Source organism: Pongo pygmaeus, chromosome 4, assembly GCF_028885625.2.
Source record: "Pongo pygmaeus isolate AG05252 chromosome 4, NHGRI_mPonPyg2-v2.0_pri, whole genome shotgun sequence".
Classification (NCBI taxonomy): Eukaryota; Metazoa; Chordata; class Mammalia; order Primates; family Hominidae; genus Pongo; species Pongo pygmaeus.
Genome location: NC_072377.2, coordinates 181,587,484 through 181,606,280, shown reverse-complemented (window position 1 = coordinate 181,606,280; position 18,797 = coordinate 181,587,484). Strand labels below are relative to the sequence as shown.

The window sequence follows — 18,797 nt, the reverse complement described above, 5'->3', positions numbered from 1 at the left end:
CCCTCTATTTGTGCCTGTCTTTGTTTCCACATTTCTCCATTTTATTAGGAAACAGTTGCATTGAATTAAGGCCCACACTTGTGACTTCATCTGGATCAACTGCAAAGACCCTACTTCCAAATAAGATCAAATTCACAGCTACTGGATTAGGGAGGAGTATATCTTGTGTGTGTGTAGCGTGGCAGTGTACACAGAATTCAGCCCAATACCATATATAAAAAAGGCTTAGCACCAGTATATTATTTCCAACTGGACCTATAGACATATTAGAAAAAGCCATTCTGAAATCTGCCAGTCCTGCCAGTGTAAGCCTGGAAGATGCCACTTCTTTACTTAACATCTTCTCTGATCTCTTTTCCCAAGTGTCTTGGGATCTGGAATTGTGACTTATTCGTCTTTGTGTCTCTTGTTGAGCTTTGTACATAGGTGTTGACTAAGTTTGTGTGTAGTTGAATTATGTGCTTAAATGGGTTTATTTTAGCGTCTATCTCTGCAAGATAAAATTTTTAAGCTGGTCTTAAAGTCATCTTGCTTTTTTAAACCCTTGTTCTTATTTCCACTATTTTCATGTTTAGAAGCTTTTTTGTGGTCTGAAATTCTTGCCTGCTTCTAAGTTTATTTATTAAAATCAGTTGGATTTGGTTATTATTGTCTATGAATGAAAGTATTAATGTGTATTTATATAGATTTATTTTTCCAGTGGGTTTGCATATGTTATTTTATTTGGTCATGTAAATTTTTCAAGATAGAAGAAAGTAAATAGGGGTTTGTTAAAATCTTTACTCATGGTACCATCAATTTAATGAAACTTTAAAATTTGTGTTTCTCAATGGCCTTGTTATTTAAAAATTTTTTTAAGGTCATCATTATTGCTTCAGCCTAGTTTATAATGGATCATATAGTGTATGTATAGCTGTGTTATTATCTTTAATATAGGACATCTTAACTTAGCATATTTCATAGAGTTGTAATAGCATAATTTTTTTTGGTTATATAGATGAGAGGTTCTGTGTTGGCTAGGCTGGCCTTGAACGCCCAGCCTCGCCTCCTTATGCACCAGAACAACAGGCCTGAGCCACCACGGCTCCTAGCATAATTTTTTAAAACAGATCTCTTGGTGGATGTTAACTTTTGTCATTTAAAAAAAAAAAAACTGCTTTAACAGCTTGGGCAACGTGGTTATATTCCATCTCTACAAAAAATACAAAAATTTTCCAGGCATGTTGGTGAGCATTGGAACGCTGAGATGGGAGGATGGCTTGAGCTCAGGAGGCGAAGGTTGCAGTGAGTGAAGATTGCACCATTGCACTCCAGCGTGGGAGGCAGAGTGAGAACCTGTCTCAAAAAAACACACAAAAAACCAACCAAACAAAAACCTGCTTTAAATATCTTACCCTAGAATTAGGAATTATAGGAAATTACTTTGAATTATTTTTGGGGGTTAAAATACTGGGAGCTGAATTACTAGTTATTCATTTTGATGGTGTATTATAGAGTAGGTGTTACTTTCCCAATTTTGTGGCTTGGGAAACTGAGGCCAAATTAACAGACTTTTTGAAGGTGACACAGTTTGTGATGGAGTCAGAAGAGAGGATTTATTACTGCTTTCTCTGGTTCTGTGGTTCTGGCTATTGTCTTTACCTGATACCACTGACATTCTTTCTCCTCTGTCTATTGAATGCATGTATTTTATGATTATACTTCCGAAAATACAGTGTAATCTTTTTGTAGTGGTTCTCTGAGGAGAAGACAGAACCAACAACATGTGCTAGATTGGTTATGGTTAAATTTGTCATAAAGCATATAATAATAATAATGAGGTTTTATTGTTATTGGATAACAGGAGAGTGGTTTAAGAATTTAGGCTCTGGAGTTGTATCTCCCCAGGTTTGAATCCTTGGTTCTGTCACTTGATAACTATGTAACCACAGGCATGTAGTGAAATAATGGGTAATAATGTATTTACTTCAAGAGGAACAGTGCCTTGCATGTAGCAAACATCATGTTACTTAATGTATTTGAAGTCATTTAGGACTTGAATAAATAAGCAAGTTCCATATTTAGCAGTGCCAAATAAATCATATTTAAATAATCAAAAATCAAATTATATAATAAATTTATTGGAACCTACTCAGATTGCAGTTTTCAGTACAGATAAAATATTTGTCTTTCCCATTGATTCTTGGTATCTCTTAAAGTTTCAAAGTCAATTATCTTTGAAGTCGTATTCTTTTTGAGAATTTACTTGATAACCATCAAAATGGTCCCTTAGGTTTTTTTTAAGACAGATCTTGCTCTGTAGCACAGGCTGGAGTGCAGTGGGCATGAACATGGTCCACTGCAGCCTCGAACTCTTGGGCTCAAGCAGTCCTCTTACCTGTCTCCCAAGCAGCTGGGAGTACAGGTATGCACCACCATGCCCAGCTAATTTTTTAAATTTTTTGTAGAGACGGGGTCTGACGTGTTGTCCAGGCTGATCTCAAACTCCTAGGGTGGAGTGATCTGTCACCTCAGCCTCCCAAAGTGCTGGAATTTACAGGCAAGAGCCACAGCATCTGGCCCCCTTAGGGCTTTTTATTTTATTTTATTCTTTTTACTTTTGAGGCAGCGTCTAACTCTGTCGCCCAGGCCGGCGTGCAGTGGCACAATCTTGGCTCACTGCAACCTCTGCCTCCCGGGTTCAAGCAATTCTCTTGCCTCAGCCTCCCGAGTAGCTGGGATTACAGGCATGTGCCGCCATACCTGGCCAATTTTTGTATTTTTTTCTCTTTTTAGCAGAGACGGGGTTTCTCTGTGTTGGCCAGGCTGGTCTCAAACTCCTGGCCTCAAGTTATCTGCCCACCTTGGCCTCCCAGAGTGCTAGGATTACAGATGTGCCTGGCCCCTTAGAGCTTTTTAAAAGAAAGTAAGATGTAGTTCTTGTTTCATTTTCTAGTAGCTCTATATACATGAGGAACTAATCCCAGGTTTTTTTTGTTTTGTTTTGTTTTCTGAGACGGAGTCTTGCTCTGTTGCCCAGGCTGGAGTGCAGTGGCACCATCTTGGCTCACTGCAAGCTCCGCCTCCTGGGTTCACGCCATTCTCCTGCCTCAGCCTCCCGAGTAGCTGGGACTACAGGCACCTGCCACCATGCCCAGCTAATTTTTTATTTTTAGTAGAGACGGGGTTTCACCGTGTTAGCCAGGATGGTCTCGATCTCCTGACCTCGTGATCTGCTCGCCTCGGCCTCCCAAAGTGCTGGGATTACAGGCATGAGCCACTGCACCCAGCGTTTTTTTTTTGTTTTTTTTTTTTTGAAGAGTCTCTCTGTTGCCCAGGCTAGAGTACAGTGGCTCTTGGCTCGCTGCAACCTCCACCTCCTGGGTTCAAGTGATTCTCCTGTCTCAGCCTCCCAAGTAACTGGGTAGGATTACAGGTGCCCGCCAACACGCCCGGCTAATTTTTGTATTTTTAGTAGAACGAAGTTTCACCATGTTGGCCAGGCTGGTCATGAACTCCTGACCTCAGGTAATCCACCCACCTCGGCCTCCCAAAGTGCTGGGATTACAGGCGTGAGCCACCCTGCCCAGCCAATCCCAGTATTTTTAATGAGATTTAACTTCTATGAGTATCTAGAAGAATTCTTTGCTGTTTTCTCTGGTGCTTATGTCTGAAAGTAAAGTGTTAACTGGGACTACAGGCGTGTGCCACCACTCCTGGCTATTACTATTGTTAATATGCTAATAGAAATATTGGTTTGAAAAGCATGTAGAATATCACATGCAGAAGGGTCTGAAGTCTCTTGATATTATTAAAAATTCTTCCTATAATTTTTTTCTCCATTTTTTTCCCCTTTGTGTTTTGATCCAAGGACTATATCAAGGATATCTTTTCCTTCGGATGATTTTCTTTATTGTGTTTGTTTTTAGTTCTTTAAAAATAAAGCCAGCTTAATTTTATTTTCAAAATACGGATAGATTCATTATATAAAACAATTATAAGTTGAGAACCATGTATAAAGGGCTATGTTATGAAAAATTAAGATGAAATAATTTAGTTGTACTTATTTTGTAATTCTTTTGAGGCTAGAGTGTTTTCATTCTCAATTTTTCATACATTGCTTTTTCAGAAGGCTAATAGGAATGACAATACTGTTTCAAAATATTTTGATTCTTATTGATACCGCATGTTTTGTCTGTCTAAAGTGTCAACCTAAGAAAAAGTCTACGCCACTGAAGTATGAAGTTGGAGATCTCATCTGGGCAAAATTCAAGAGACGCCCGTGGTGGCCCTGCAGGATTTGTTCTGATCCGTTGATTAACACACATTCAAAAATGAAAGGTAATACTTGCAGTGATTATACATGTTAAAGGCAGTTGCCTTTAGAATAACTCAATTTTTGTTATCTTTAATAATAATATATTTTTTACCTTGGAATATTTTGTGAATGAATTGGTGTTACATATTTTATCTTTTGGGGCTTTTAAAAGTTCATTTTACTCTATGATTTAAACCTTCTCTCGGTTGTTTTTGTTTGTTTGTTTGTTTTTGAGATGGAGTCTCACTCTTGTTGCCCAGACTGGACTGTAGTGGTACAATCTCAGCTCGCTGCAACCTCTGACTTGTGAGTTCAAGCGATTCTCCTGCCTTAGCCTCCCGAGTAGCTGGGATTACAGGCACCTGCCACCACTCTTGGCTAATTTTTGTTTTTTTGGTTTTTTTTTTTTTTGAGATGGAGTTTTGCTCTTGTTGCCCAGGCTGGAGTGCAATGGCGTGATCTCGGCTCACCGCAACCTCCGCCTCCTGGGTTCAAGCAGTTCTCCTGGCTCAGCCTCCTCAGTAGCTGGGATTGCAGGCATGTGCCACTACGCCCAGCTAATTTTGTATTTTTAGTAGAGACGAGGTTTCTCCATGTTGGTCAGACTGGTCTCAAGCTCCCGACCTCAGGCGATCTGCCTGCCTCGGCCTCCCAAAGTGCTGAGATTACAGGCATGAGCCCTGCACCAGGCCTAATTTTTGTATTTTTAGTAGAGATGGGGTTTCACCATGTTGGCCAGGCTGGTCTTGAACTTCTGACATGAGGTGATCCGCCCACCTCAGTCTCCCAAAGTATGGGGATTACAGGCGTAAGCCACTGCCTGTGCCTGGCTGATTTAAACATTCTCAGTTATTCTGTTGATGCCAGGAAGATGTTAGGCCATTTCTCTAATGTTTACATTGTCCAGAATCACCTTTTAGTATATTTACATATTTCTACTTCAATCAGGTTTGTATCATTTTTGATAATATAAAAGCTGAAACAATTGTAAATGTTTCTTATTAATAATTTTGAAGTTTGAAATTTTAATTTGGAGTATTTCCTTTAAATGCTATTGTTTGTTTTTCAGTTGATTGTTGTGTTTGAATCTCAGGTACCTTAGTTTTAAATTACTCTAAAGGATGGGGCTGAAACTTGATTTAGTTTTATTTTATTTTATTTTAGAGAAGAATTTCTGCTCTGTCTCCCAGGCTGGAGTGCAGTGGCGCGATCTCGGCTCACCGCAAGCTCTGCCTGCTGGGTTCATGCCATTCTCCTGCCTCAGCCTCCCGAGTAGCTGGGACTACAGGCGCCAGCCACCACGTCCAGCTAATTTTTTTGGTATTTTTAGTAGAGACGGGGTTTCACCGTGTTAACCAGGGTGGTCTTGATTTCCTGACCTCGTGATCTGCTGGCCTCGGCCTCCCAAAATGCTGGGATTACAAGCGTGAGCCACTGTGCCAGGCCAATTTTTGTATTTTTAATAGAGATGGGGTTTCACCATGTTGGCCAGGCTGGTCTTGAACTCCTGACCTCAGGTAATCCTCCTTCCTCAGCCTCCCAAAGTGTTGGGATTACAGGCGTGAGCCACTGCACCTGGCCTGAAACTTGATTTGAGCTGTCCTTTTTTCTATTAGGATGGTAGTGATTTTATTTTAGTTTTAATATATGTATTTTAGTTTCTGAAAGTCATATGTTGATGAGATTCAGAAAAATCAGCTTACTCTCTGCTTTGCTGTGATCTGCCACATTCTTCATTCCTTTCAACAGGCAACCAATTGATATTAATTTTTGTTGTTGTTGTTTTGTTTTGAGATGGAATCTTGCTCTATCACCTACGTTGGAGTGCAGTGGCGCAATTTCGGCTCACTGCAACCTCTGCCTCCCGGGTTCAAGCAATTCTCCTCCTGCCTCAGCCTCCAGAGTAGCTGGGATTACAGGTGTGTGCCACCATGCCCAGCTAATTTTTGTATTTTAGTAGAGACGGGGTTTCACCATGTTGGCCAGGCTGGTCTCAAACTCCTGACCTCAAGTGAACCACCGGTCTTGGCCTCCCAAAGTGTTTGGATTATAGGCGTGAGCCACCACACCCGGCTGGTATTAATATATTTTTATATACATAATGTTTTTTCATGTAAATTATATTTATATTTACATGAGTAAATATATACTTCTTAGTCATCTTCCACGTCTTTCCTTTATCACAAACAGAACATTGTATATTTTGCAGCTTGCCTTTTCCACTTTGTGGATATTTTTTTCATATTTTTATTATTTATGTATTTATTTATTTTTCTGAGACAGGATCTCATTCTGTTGCCTAGGCTGGAGTGTAATGGCATAACCACGCCTCACTGAAGCCTTGGTCTCCAGGGCTCAACCAGTCATCCAACCTCAGCATCCTGAATAGCTGGAATAGCTGGAAGCACAGATGTGTGCCACCACACATGGCTTTTTTTTTTTTTTCTTTTTGGGTGGAGATAGTGTCTCCATATATTACCCAGGCTGGTCTTGAAATCCTGAGCTTAATAAGGGATCCTCCCACCTTGACCTTCCAGAGTGCTGGAAGTCACCATGCCTCTTTTTTTTTTTTTTTTTTTTAACAAAAAGGATGATTTCTCCAAAGTAGAATTCCTGGATTTGATTTTATATTTTGAATAGTGAGGTGCCCAAAAACCTTTATAAATTTTAGTGTCTTTTTTTTTTTTTGAGACGGAGCCTCGCTCTGTCTTCCAGGTTGGAGTGCAGTGGCATAATCTCGGCTCACTGCAAGCTCCACCTCCTGGGTTCACACCATTCTGCTGCCTCAGCCTCCCGAGTACCTGGGACTACAGGTGCCAAAACCTAGCACAGTACTAGGTTTTGTGTCTGGGCACAGTGGCTCACACCTGTAATTCCAGCACTTTGGGAGGCTGAGGCGGGCAGATCACCTGAGGTCAGGAGTTCGAGACCAGTCTGGCTGACATGGTGAAACCCTGTGTTTACTAAAAATACAAAAATTAGCCAGGTGTGTTGGCATGCTCCTATAATCCCAGCTACTGGGGAGGCTGAGGCAGAAGAATTGCTTGAGCCCAGGATGCGGAGGTTGCAGTGATCCAAGATCACACTACTGTACTCCAGCCTGGGCGACAGAGCGAGACTCTGTCTCAAAAGAAAAAAATAATTTAGCGTGTTAAAAATTTAATACCTTGACCAGGCACGGTAGCTCATGCCTATAATCCCAGCACTTTGGGAGTCTGAGGTGGGAGGATCACTTGAGCCCAGGAGTTTGAGACCAGCCTTGGCAACACAATGAGACACTTTCTCTTTAATTAAAAAAAAATGTTGATACCTTATCCTTTGTGACCTGTCTGGATATTTAAATTCTACTACTAGAGAACTCTGAGTCCTCCTTTTCTAACCTCCCTGTCCCTATGACTGCTGGTTTCTTACTCATTAGGGTGTCTCTCTTTCTCTCTTTCCTCATCTCTCTTTTGATTTAGGGTCTCGTTCTATTGCCCAGGCTGGAATGCAGTGGCGTGATGATGACTCATTGCAGCCATAGCGTCCCAGGGTCAAGCGATCTTCCCTCCTGTGCCTTCCAAGCAGCTGGGACTACAGGCATTCGCCACTATGCCTGGCTTAGTTTTTAATTTTTTTGTAGAGACGGGGTTTTGCCTTGTTGCCCAGGCTGGTCTGAAACTCCTGGGCTCAAGCGATCTACCCGCCTGGGCCTCCCAAAGTACTTGGGATTACTGACGGGAGCTACTGCACTCAGCCTATTTATAGTGTTTCTTATGCATACTAGTTGAGTCCATGCTATTTATTTGACAAATAGTAAATACCTTGTATAGATTGAGTACTGTGCTAGGTTTTGGGATCCATTATTGGGCCATACATCAATACTGCTTGCTCTCATGAGAAATTAGAATCTAGTATAAGGGACAAGACACCAGAAAATAATCAAATGCATTATTACTTAACTGAGAAGTCTGTCCAAGGAACAATTTTGATGCCTATTCAGTGATATAACAGGGATAACTGACCTGGACTTTTCATCAGTGGTGTTTGCTCTGATCTGTTACTTGAGAGGATGAGTTGGGAGTTAACTAGGGAAGAGAGAAGAAGATGGTTCCAGGAATCTGCAGCTCACAGAGTAATGGAGGGTGGCACAGTATGAGGCTGGGAAGTAGATATGGGACAGAGTGTTCCGTGCCTTGTTGACTTTGTTAAAAGATTTTGTTATTTTTATCTCAGGAACAATGTATATAATTAAAAGATGTTTAGCAGGAGCCACCATTCTCTGATCTGTTCATTTTAAAAGTTCACTGTGGCTGGATTATTGAACATGTGTTAGAGGGGGACCACAAATAAGTAAAAAGAGACAGTTAAAGAAGTCATTATTAGTGATTATGGTGTGATGAAAACTGTGAATAGAAAATAAAAACAGATTAGGAGGTAAAATGCATCTGATGTAATAATGCATTGGATAATGTTGAGTGAGGGAAAATGAAGTCCTGAGGCTTTCAGTTCTCAGGTTTCCATATCACAGGATGGCTCCCACGTTTTTAGCTTCATCACTGGGTGGATGAATAGATCATCATTTACTGAGAGAACACCAGAGCATCTATAACTCAGAAAGGACATATTCTTGTTCATATTAGTTGGAGCCATGGGCAAGGCATGGGTGAGATTTTTTGGGACAAAAGATACTATGAGACAAAAGGTACATTGAGGAAGACATCATTTGACATCTGTATGGAAGAGACTGAGCTCGCTGAAAAAGAATGATGAAAAAGAATCGGATGAAACAGTTGGAAGAGGAAAAGTAGGAGAATGTGGCTAGAGTACAGTAGTATGTACTGGGGATATGTTCTAAGATTCTCAATGGATGCCTGAAACTGGATAGTACTGAATCCCATATATATAATGTTTTTCCTGTATATACATACCTATTATAAAGTATCATTTATAAATTGGGCATTGTGGCCGGTTGTGGTGGCTCACGCCTGTAATCCTAGCACATTGGGAAGCCGAGGCAGGCGGATCACTTGAGGTCAGGAGTTGAAAGCCAGCCTGGCCAACATGGTGAAACCCTGTTTCTACTAAAAACACACAAAAAATTAGCTGGGCCTAGTGGTGGACGCCTGTAATCCCAGCTACTGGGGAGGCTGAGGCAGGAGGATTGCTTAAACTTGGGAGGTGGAAGTGGCAATGAGCCGAGATCATACCACTGCACTCCAGCCTGGGCGATGGAGCAAGACTCCATCTAAAAAAAAAAAAAAATAGTAAATAAAAGATAAATTGGGCATTGTAAGAGATCAATAACAACTAATAATAAAACAGAGGGCGGGTGCAGTGGCTCACGCCTATAATCCCAGCACTTTGGGAGGCCGAGACAGGCGGATCACAAGGTCAGGCGATTGAGACCATCCTGGCTAACAAGGTGAAACTCTGTCTCTACTAAAAATACAAAAAATGAGCTGGGCAGGGTGGCGGGCACCTGTAGTCCCAGCTACTTGGCAGGCTGAGGCAGGAGAATGGTGTGAACCCGGGAGGCGGAGCTTGCAGTGAGCCAAGATGGCACCACTGCACTCCAGCCTGGGCGAGAGTGCGAGACTCCATCTCAAAAAATAAATAAATAAATAAATAAATAAATAAAACAGAACAATTACACTGTAATAAAAGTTATGGGAATCTGTCCCCTACCTTCGACCCCAGTAGCTTATTTTACCGTATCACAGGTAACTGAAACCATCGAAAGTGAAGTCTCAGGTGAGCTGGGACCACTGTAGTTCAAGGACGATGTGGTCAATTTTGCTGAGTGTTGCCTAGAAAGTAAATAAAATGTCCATTAGGGATAAGAAGGTGGAGATCACGAGTACCTTTTTTGTTGTTGTTGGTTTGATTAGGGTAGAAGTTAGATTGGACTGATTTGAGGCAGTGGAGACAGAGACAGAGAAGGGAGGATGCTGCAGGCAGATAGGTATATAGGATTCAGAAGGATTTTTATTTTTTGTTATTTTTTATTTTAATATTATTCTTATTTTTGAGAAAGAGTCTTGCTCTGTCACTCAGGCTGGAGTGCAGTGGCACAATTACAGCTCACTGCAACTTCCATCTCCCAGGCTCCAGTGCTCCAGGGCTCCAGTGCTCCTTCCACCTCAGCCTCCTGAGTAGCTGGCACTACAGGTGTGCACCACAAAACTTGGCTAATTTTTATATTTCTTGTAGAGACAAGATCTCCCTATGTTGCATGAACTGGTCTTGTACTCCTGGCCTTAAGTGATCCTCCCACCTTGGCCTCCCAACGTGCTGAGATTACAGGTGTGAGCCACTGTGCCTGGCCAATTTATTTTTGACTCTAGAGACAGGGAAGTTTCAAGATGAAGGTGCTAGCCAATTTGGATCCCAAGTGAGGGCTGTCTTCCTGACTTGTAGATAACCACCTTGTTGCTGTGTCCTCATTTGGCAGAGAGCGAAAGTACTCACTCTGGCATCTTCTTATAAGGAGACTAGTTGCATCATGAGATCACCTCCATCATGAGGGACCTATTACTAATCTAGTAATAGTATTTAGTATTCTTGGTATATTTAGTGTATAAAATTAGTAAATCTAATTACTTCAAAGGCCTCACCTGTAAACACCAACATATGGGGGGGGGTCAAGGCTTCAGAATAATGCATTTCAGGAGGACACAAACATTTAGTCTGCAATAGCCTTTTTTCATCCTTCTTGAGTGACAGTCTTATAACTGAGTTTTAAATTGTCATCAGTAAACTGAATTCATATCCATAGTGATAGTCTTTATCCAGCCTTTAGATTTATATACTCAACTCCATACTTGAAGTTTTCACCAGGATATCAATTTGAAAATATATTCATCACCCTAACATGGAACCCCATACTCTTTAGCTTCCTCTGTCTCCATCTTTCCACACCCATATGTGTTTGCCTTAAGCAACTACTAATGTACTTTCTATTTCTGTGGATTTGCATATTCTGGACATTTCATATGTGGTAGGTCCCCAATTTGAGTTAGAATTTTTTGACCTTACAATGGTGTGAAAGCGATACACATTAAATAGAAATGGTACTTTGAGTTACCTGTAGAACCACTCTGTTTTTCACTTTCAATGTAGTATTCAGTAAATTACAGGATATATTCAGCAGTTAATTTTAAAATAGGCTTTGTGTCAGAAATATTGCACAACTGTAGACCAATGTAAGTGTTCTGAGCATGTTTAGCGTAGGCTAGGTGTATTAAATGCATTTTCTAATTATTCTTTTTTTTTTTTAGAGGCAGGGTCTTGCTTTGTTGCTCAGGCTGGAGTGTAGTGACGCGATGTCAGCTCACTGCAACCTCTGCCTCTTGGACTCATGTGATCCTCCCGCCTCAGCCCCCCAAGTAGCTGGAACTACAGGCAAGGGCCACCACGCCCAGCTAATTTTTTAATTTTTTTGTAGACAGGATCTCCCTGTATTGCCCATGCTTGTCTTGGACTCCTGGGCTCAAACAGTCCTCTTGCCTTGGCCTCAGAAAGTGTTTGGATTATAGGTGTGAAGCCTCTGCGTCTGGCCAGCCTTCATATTCAACTTAATATTTTCTTTTCTTTTCTTTTTTTTTTTTTTTTTTTTTTGAGATGGAGTCTTGCTCTGTCACCAGACTAGAGTGCAGTGGCACGATCTCAGCTCACTGCAACCTCTGACACCCTGGTTCAAGCAATTCTCCTGCCTCAGCCTCCTGAGTAGCTGGGATTACAGGCGTCTGCCACCACGCCCAGCTAATTTTTGTGTTTTTAGTAGAGACGGGGTTTCACCATGTTGGTCAGGATGTTCTCGATCTCTTGACCTCGTGATCTGCCCGCCTCGGCCTCCCAAAATGCTGGGATTACAGGAGCGAGCCACCACGCCCGGCCTCAACTTAATATTTTCAACTTATAATGGGTATGTCATGGAGCATCTGTGATTTGTTTATAATTTTTCCGCAAATCTGTTGTGCTTCTCAACTTAACAACGGGGATACGTTCCCACTAGGAATGCATTGGTTCTGATTTTTCCCATATACCCATCATTGGTTATTTGACTTTTAAAAAATAGACAAAATATAAATTTAATGTTTTTTTGTTTTGTTTTGTTTTTTTGAGATAGAGTCCTGCTCTGTTGCCCAGGCTGTGGCGGGATCTCAGCTCACTGCAACCTCTGCCTCCTGGGTTCAAGCAGTTCTGCCTGAGCCTCCTGAGTAGCTGGGACTATACAAGTAGCTGGGACTACAGGCATGTGCCACCACGCCTGGCTAATTTTTGTATTTTTAGTAGAGACAGGATTTCACCATGTTGGCCAGGCAGTTCTTGAACTCTTGACCTTAAGTGATCCTCCTGCCTTGGCCTCCCAAGGTGCTGTCCTGCCTCAGCCTCCCAAGGTGCGGGGACTACAGGCCTGAGTCACCTTTCCTCGCCTAATGTTTTCATTGTTTAAAGTAGGCAGTTCAGTAGCATTAAGTATATTAACATTGTTGTGTAGCCATTACCACTATTCATCTCCAGACTCTTTCATCTCCCAAACTGAAACTCTGTACCCATTTACCAACATCACCGTAGCTCTTGGTAACCACTGTTCTGTGTTTTTTTTCCTTATAAATTTGACTATTTTAGATACCACATATAACTAGAATCAGACATTTGTCCTATTGACCCCTTACTTCACTTATCATAATGTCTTCTAAGTTTATCTATGCTATAGTATGTTTCCGAATTTCTTTCTCTCTGTTAATTTTTTTAAAGGCTACATAATACGTCATTGTATTCTAAGTATCACATTTTGTTTTTCCATTCATCCATCAGAGAACATTTGGGTTGTTTCCTTTTGGCCATTCTGAACAGTGTTTCTATAAACATTGTATAGTATCTGGTGTTTTTGTATTCTTTTTTTTTTTTTTTTGGATGGAGTTTCACTCTTGTTACTCAGGCTGGAGTGCAGTGAGGTGCGATCTTGGCTCACTGCAACTTCTGTCTCCTGGGTTCAAGTGATTCTCTTGCCTCAGTTGGGATTACAGGTGCATACCACCACACCTGGCACTAATTTTTGTATTTTTAGTAGAGACTGGGTTTTGCCATGTTGGCCAGGCTGGTCTCGAACTCCTGACCTCTGGTGATCCGCCTGCCTCCACCTCCCAAAGTGCTGGGATTATAGGTGTGAGCCACTGCGTCCAACCTAAGCATCTGTGTTTTGTTTGTTTGTTTGTTTGTTTGTTTGTTTGAGACAGAGTCTTGTTCTGTCTCCCAGGCTGGAGTGCAGTAGCGGGATCTTGGCTCACTGCATCCTCTGCCTCCTGGGATCAAGTGATTCTTCTGCCTCAGCCTCCCGAGTAGCTGGGACTAAAAGTCAGCTAAAAGTCGAAGCTGTAATGGCTAAGATCTTAACATGCCATGCGAACGCTTACAAGTCTGGTTGCTGCCCAACCTATATTAGTTTCCCTTTTCTTCTAGTTTATGATACAGTGTTTAGAACTACTTGTAGTTTTGTTTTGTTTTATTCATTCATGCCTTTGAGGGTTCTATGCCCTCATACTATAATTCTATCTTTAAGTGTTTACTTTTTTTTTTATTTTTATTTTTTGAAATGGCGTCTCACTCTGTTGTCCAGGCTAGAGTGCAGTGGTGCGATCTCAGCTCACTGCAACCCCCGCCTCCTGAGTTCAAGCGATTCTCATGCCTCAGCCTCTCGAGTAGCTTGGATTACAGGCATGTTGCACCACGCCCGGCTACTTTTTGTATTTTTAGTAGAGACAGGGTTTTACCATGTTGACCAGGCTGGTCTTGAACTCCTAACCTCAGGTAATCCGCCTGCCTCAGCCTACCAAAGTGCTGGGATTACAGGCATGAGCCATCCCACCTGGCCAAACTGTTTAACTTTAAAAGTTGTTCAGCCTGGCGCGGTGGCTCACGCCTGTAATCCCAGCACTTTGGGAGGCCGAGGCGGGCGGATCAGCTGAGGTCGGGAGTTTGAGATCAGCCTGACCAACATGAGGAAATCCCGTCTTTACTAAAAATACAAAAAATTAGCCGGGCATGGTGGCGCATGCCTGTAATTCCAGCTACTTGGGAGGCTGGGGCGGGAGAATCGCTTGAACCTGGGAGGCAGAGGTTGCAGTGAGCTGAGATCATGCCATAGCACTCCAGACTGAGCAACAAGAGTGAAACTCCGTCTCAAAAAAAAAGTTGTTCAAGTACTTCATTTATCTCCTCCCACTTATAATTGAGTTTTTTTTTTTAAAGAAATGTGTTTATTTTTGCAGTTGTCATGCCTTTTGTACTGTAATCTATTTATAGATGACTTATCTGTCAGACAGTGAGTTCTTTTTTCTCCTCCTCACGTTGCTGGCACATCAAGTTCTTGATCTGTTAATGGAATTTATTTATTTGTTTATTTCTAAGACAAGGTCTTGCTGTACTGCCAGGGTGGAGTGCAGTGGCGTGATAATGGCTCACTGTATTCTTGACCTTTGAGGATGAAGTGATCCTCTCTTCTCAGCCTCCCAAATAGGTGGGACTACAGGCACATGCCACCATCCTCAGCTAATTTTTTTATTTTTAGTAGAGATAGGGTCTTGCTATGTTTCCCAGGCTCGTCTTATACTCCTGGGCTCAAGCAATCCTCCCACTTCTGCCTCCCAAAGTGTTGGGATTACAGGTGTGAGCCCCTGCACCTGGCCAGTTCAATGTATTGACTCATGGGAGAGTGACTTATTTCTCCAATTGACTTTAAGAACTTCTATATAGGTACACACGTGTATATTAACGAGTTCCAGTTCCTGTAGGTGATTTTTATTGAAGGATTTAATTCAATAGGTGGGAAATAAGGAGTTCATTTTTTTTTTCAGTTTGTTTTTAAAATGAACCAGACAACACAAAATTTAAGTTTTAGTTTCATTATTAAGCTGTGTTTTTTATAGAAAAACTACCGTGTTTACACTTTTGAAACCAGCATTTATAGAGAAGTTACCGTTGACAGTTCAGTTTATAAATCCCTTCTCTCCTTTGTCTTTCTTTTTTCATTTTTCATTTTGCATTCTGAAGGAAATAGGCATTCCGTAATTCTTCCAAAGGTTATTTGGATTCTTTTCTGTGTTTTGAAATAAGACGTGGTTGTTACAAGGGAACTAGATCTGAGTTAAAATGAATTTTCGTATAAAATGATTTTTATTTCCTTTTATTAAAAGTGACAAATTGTTAAACATGTGTTGTCCTGAGTCTCTTTCTTTTGTGACATTTTAGTGTAATAAAAGTTGCTAATAAAATTGTAAATGTGTGGAAGATAACATATACTAGATGAATTTAATTATAATCTTTTCTAGATGGGATTTGTATTTTCATATTTTTAATTGTATGTATAGAACTTTAGATAACCAAGAAATTATAGGCTAAACTGGATTTATTTTTGGTTTTATTACTGGTAGGCTTTCCTTTTTCTTTTAAAATTTCCCTAATTTGAAATATTGCATTTCACTTTCTTTGCAAAACCAGTGTTTGACCATGCGCTTGTTCTCTCTGAAGTTATTGAACTTACTATATCTAAAATATCAAAACCATACATTATTTTGGGGGTGTGGTTGTGGGGAGGAATCCATGCAAAGCACCTTGTGTGGTGCTTGTCTATGAGTAGCTGCATTATAAATGTTAACAGATCATACATGTTGCTTTGCTGAAACATTTCTTCTTCTTTATATTAGCCTAGTGTTTTTCACATTTTCTTGGTTTTTTTTTAATATATATATTTTTGTTGCTGTGGGCTTATTATACATCTTCTGTATTTTTGGAACAATGAAATTATAGACTGATATAGTGAAAGAAACTTACCTGTCTACTATCTTAATTTCTTCTTTGTAGTTAATCTACATTTAGCTGGTTTTGAAGCTATATCATATCATCAGACTAGACTACTGATTCTTTGATAACCTCCTGTGTGTTTTCTTGCCACACATATAGAATACTTAAAATTTTCCTTGTGTGTGATCTACTCTAGATTGTCTAGTTCAGTGGGCATGTTAGTTGTTTCCAGACAGTCTTCTTTGGCAACAATGATGTGGCTGTTCTCTTAATGATGAGAAGTAATTTCTTTGATCTAATGATTCTGGTTCTCTTACCCTTACCTAGTTTCCAACCGGAGGCCCTATCGGCAGTACTACGTGGAGGCTTTTGGAGATCCTTCTGAGAGAGCCTGGGTGGCTGGAAAAGCAATCGTCATGTTTGAAGGCAGACATCAATTTGAAGAGCTACCTGTCCTTAGGAGAAGAGGAAAACAGAAAGAAAAAGGATATAGGCATAAGGTAGGAAACGAAAAAGGCTTTTTATTGAGTGACAGAAGCAAGTAAGAAAAAGAAAGAAAATGGCCTTTCATTTATTTTTGAGACAGAGCCTTGCTGTTTCCCAGGTTGGAGTACAGTGGTGCAATCTTTGTTCACTGCATCCTCCACGTCCCAGGTTCAAGTGATTCTCGTGCTTCAGCCTCTTGAGTAACTGGGATTATAAGCGAGCACCACCACGCCTGGCTAACTTTTGTATTTAGTAGAGACAGGATTTCGCCATGTTGGCCAGGTTGGTCTTGAACTCCTGAGCTCAAGCAGCCTGCCTGCCTTGGCCTCCCAAAATGCTGGGATTACAGGTGTGAGCCACTGCGCCTGGCCCGGCCTTTTAAAAATAATTATCTACTTGGGGGTTAGCAGAAAGGAGGCAGGGAAGAAGCATATTTTTGAAATATAAGTTATTTCCTTTGGTGGTAGAATATCTGTGAGAAAAGAGCTAGGGAGCAGATGCAGGTGGGTTTTTTTATTTGTTTGTTTGTTTTTCCTCCCCAGTGGGCTGGGGCTAGCTTGTGACGTATTTATACTCAATTTTTTGATAAATTATTTTAGTCAACTTCACTGTGTCACTCAGTAGTGAAAATTATGACATAGCATGACCATTCTTTTGTTATCTTTTATGCATGATGAAAGTGATCATTAAAATGAAATATTCTGCTTCTTGCCACTTGGACTAATTATTTCTATTAGTGAGAATAATGTGGTTTTTTTGTTTGTTTGTTTGTTTTTGGAAACAGAGTCTCACTCTGTCACCCAGGCTGAAGTGCAGTGGCACACTCTTGGCTCACTACAACTTCTACCTCCCAGGTTTGAGCCATTCTTGTGCCTTAGCCTCCCAAGTAGCTGGGATTATAGGTGCCCGCCACCACACCTGGCTAATTTTTGTATTTTTAGTAGAGACAGGGTTTTGCCATATTGGCCAGGCTGGTTTTGAACTCCTGACGTCAGGTGATCAACTCGCCTCAGCCTCCCAAAGTGCTGGGATTACAGACGTGAGCCACTGCACCCACTGAGAACCATAACATTTTTAATAATTTTCTTTTTTATGTTTGTCAGTGCTTAAGTCTAAAGTTTCTACTCTAGTTATTTCAACGATCAGTATTGTGGCTTTTTTTCTTTTGCTTGATGTTTTATGTTAAATTTGGCTGAGAAAAGTACCAGCTTATTTTAATCCTCTTTTTTCCTCCCATTTGTTTTATTGTGTTAAAATATATATAATATAAAAATTACTATCTTAAACACTTTTAAGTGTACAGTTAATGGTTTTAAATACATTTATAATGGTGTGCAAACATCTCATAATTATTTTCATCTTGTAAATCTGAAACTCTTTTACTTGTTAAACAGTAATTCCCCATTTGTCCTCCCATCACCTGTCACCACCATTCTATTATGGTGTCACTACCATCATTGTCTCTATGATTTAATATTCTCTTATATTCAATTCTAGGAGGAGAAATAATAATTCTTAGTTTGGTGTTTTATACTCCCCTGGGTCTAAATACTTTTATTTATTATTATTATTCTTTGATATGGGGGGTCTCTCTATGTTGTTCATGCTAGAGTGCTGTTGCACAGTCATCTTTTACTGCAGCTACGACCTCCCAGGGTCGAGCCATTCTCCTGCCTCAGTCTCCCGAGTAGCTGGGACTACAGATATGTACGACTACAGTGGCTAATTTTTATTTATTATTATTATTATTATTTTAAACAGAGTCTTGCTCTGTCACCGAGGCCGGAGTACACTGGTACAATCTTGGCTCACTGCAACCTCTGCCTCCTGGGTTCAAGCGATTCTCATGCCTCAGCCTCCCAAATAGTTGGGATTACAAGTGTATGCCACCACACCTGGCTAATTTTTGTATTTTTAGTAGAGACAGGGTTTCACCATGTTGGCCAGGCTGGTCTCAAACTCCTGTCTTCAAGTGATCCATCTGCTTCGGTTTCCCAAAGTGCTGGGATTACAGGCATGAGCCATTGTGCCCAGCCCCAATTTCTATTTTTATTTTTTTGTAGAACGACGAGGTCTTGCCATGTTGCCCAGGCTGGTCATGAACTCCTGGACTTAATCCTCTCATGTCGGTTTCCTAAAGTGATGGAATTACAGGCATGAGATACCATGCTGGCAATACTTGTAGACTATTTTTAAAAATCATAATTAGGATAATTTAGAGTTCATA

General features: G+C 40.8%; 1 protein-coding gene across 15 annotated transcripts in view; it reads left to right on the top strand.

Moving 5' to 3' along the window:
- NSD1 (nuclear receptor binding SET domain protein 1) overlaps positions 1-18,797 on the top strand; it is a 170,633-nt gene that overhangs the window by 55,953 nt on the left and 95,883 nt on the right. For all 15 annotated transcript variants that reach the window (XM_054487297.2, XM_054487292.2, XM_054487296.2 and 12 more), the window contains 2 exons: positions 4,185-4,320; positions 16,412-16,584. In XM_054487297.2, the coding sequence (XP_054343272.1) occupies positions 4,185-4,320; positions 16,412-16,584 (309 nt within the window). The remainder of the gene's footprint in view (positions 1-4,184; positions 4,321-16,411; positions 16,585-18,797) is intronic.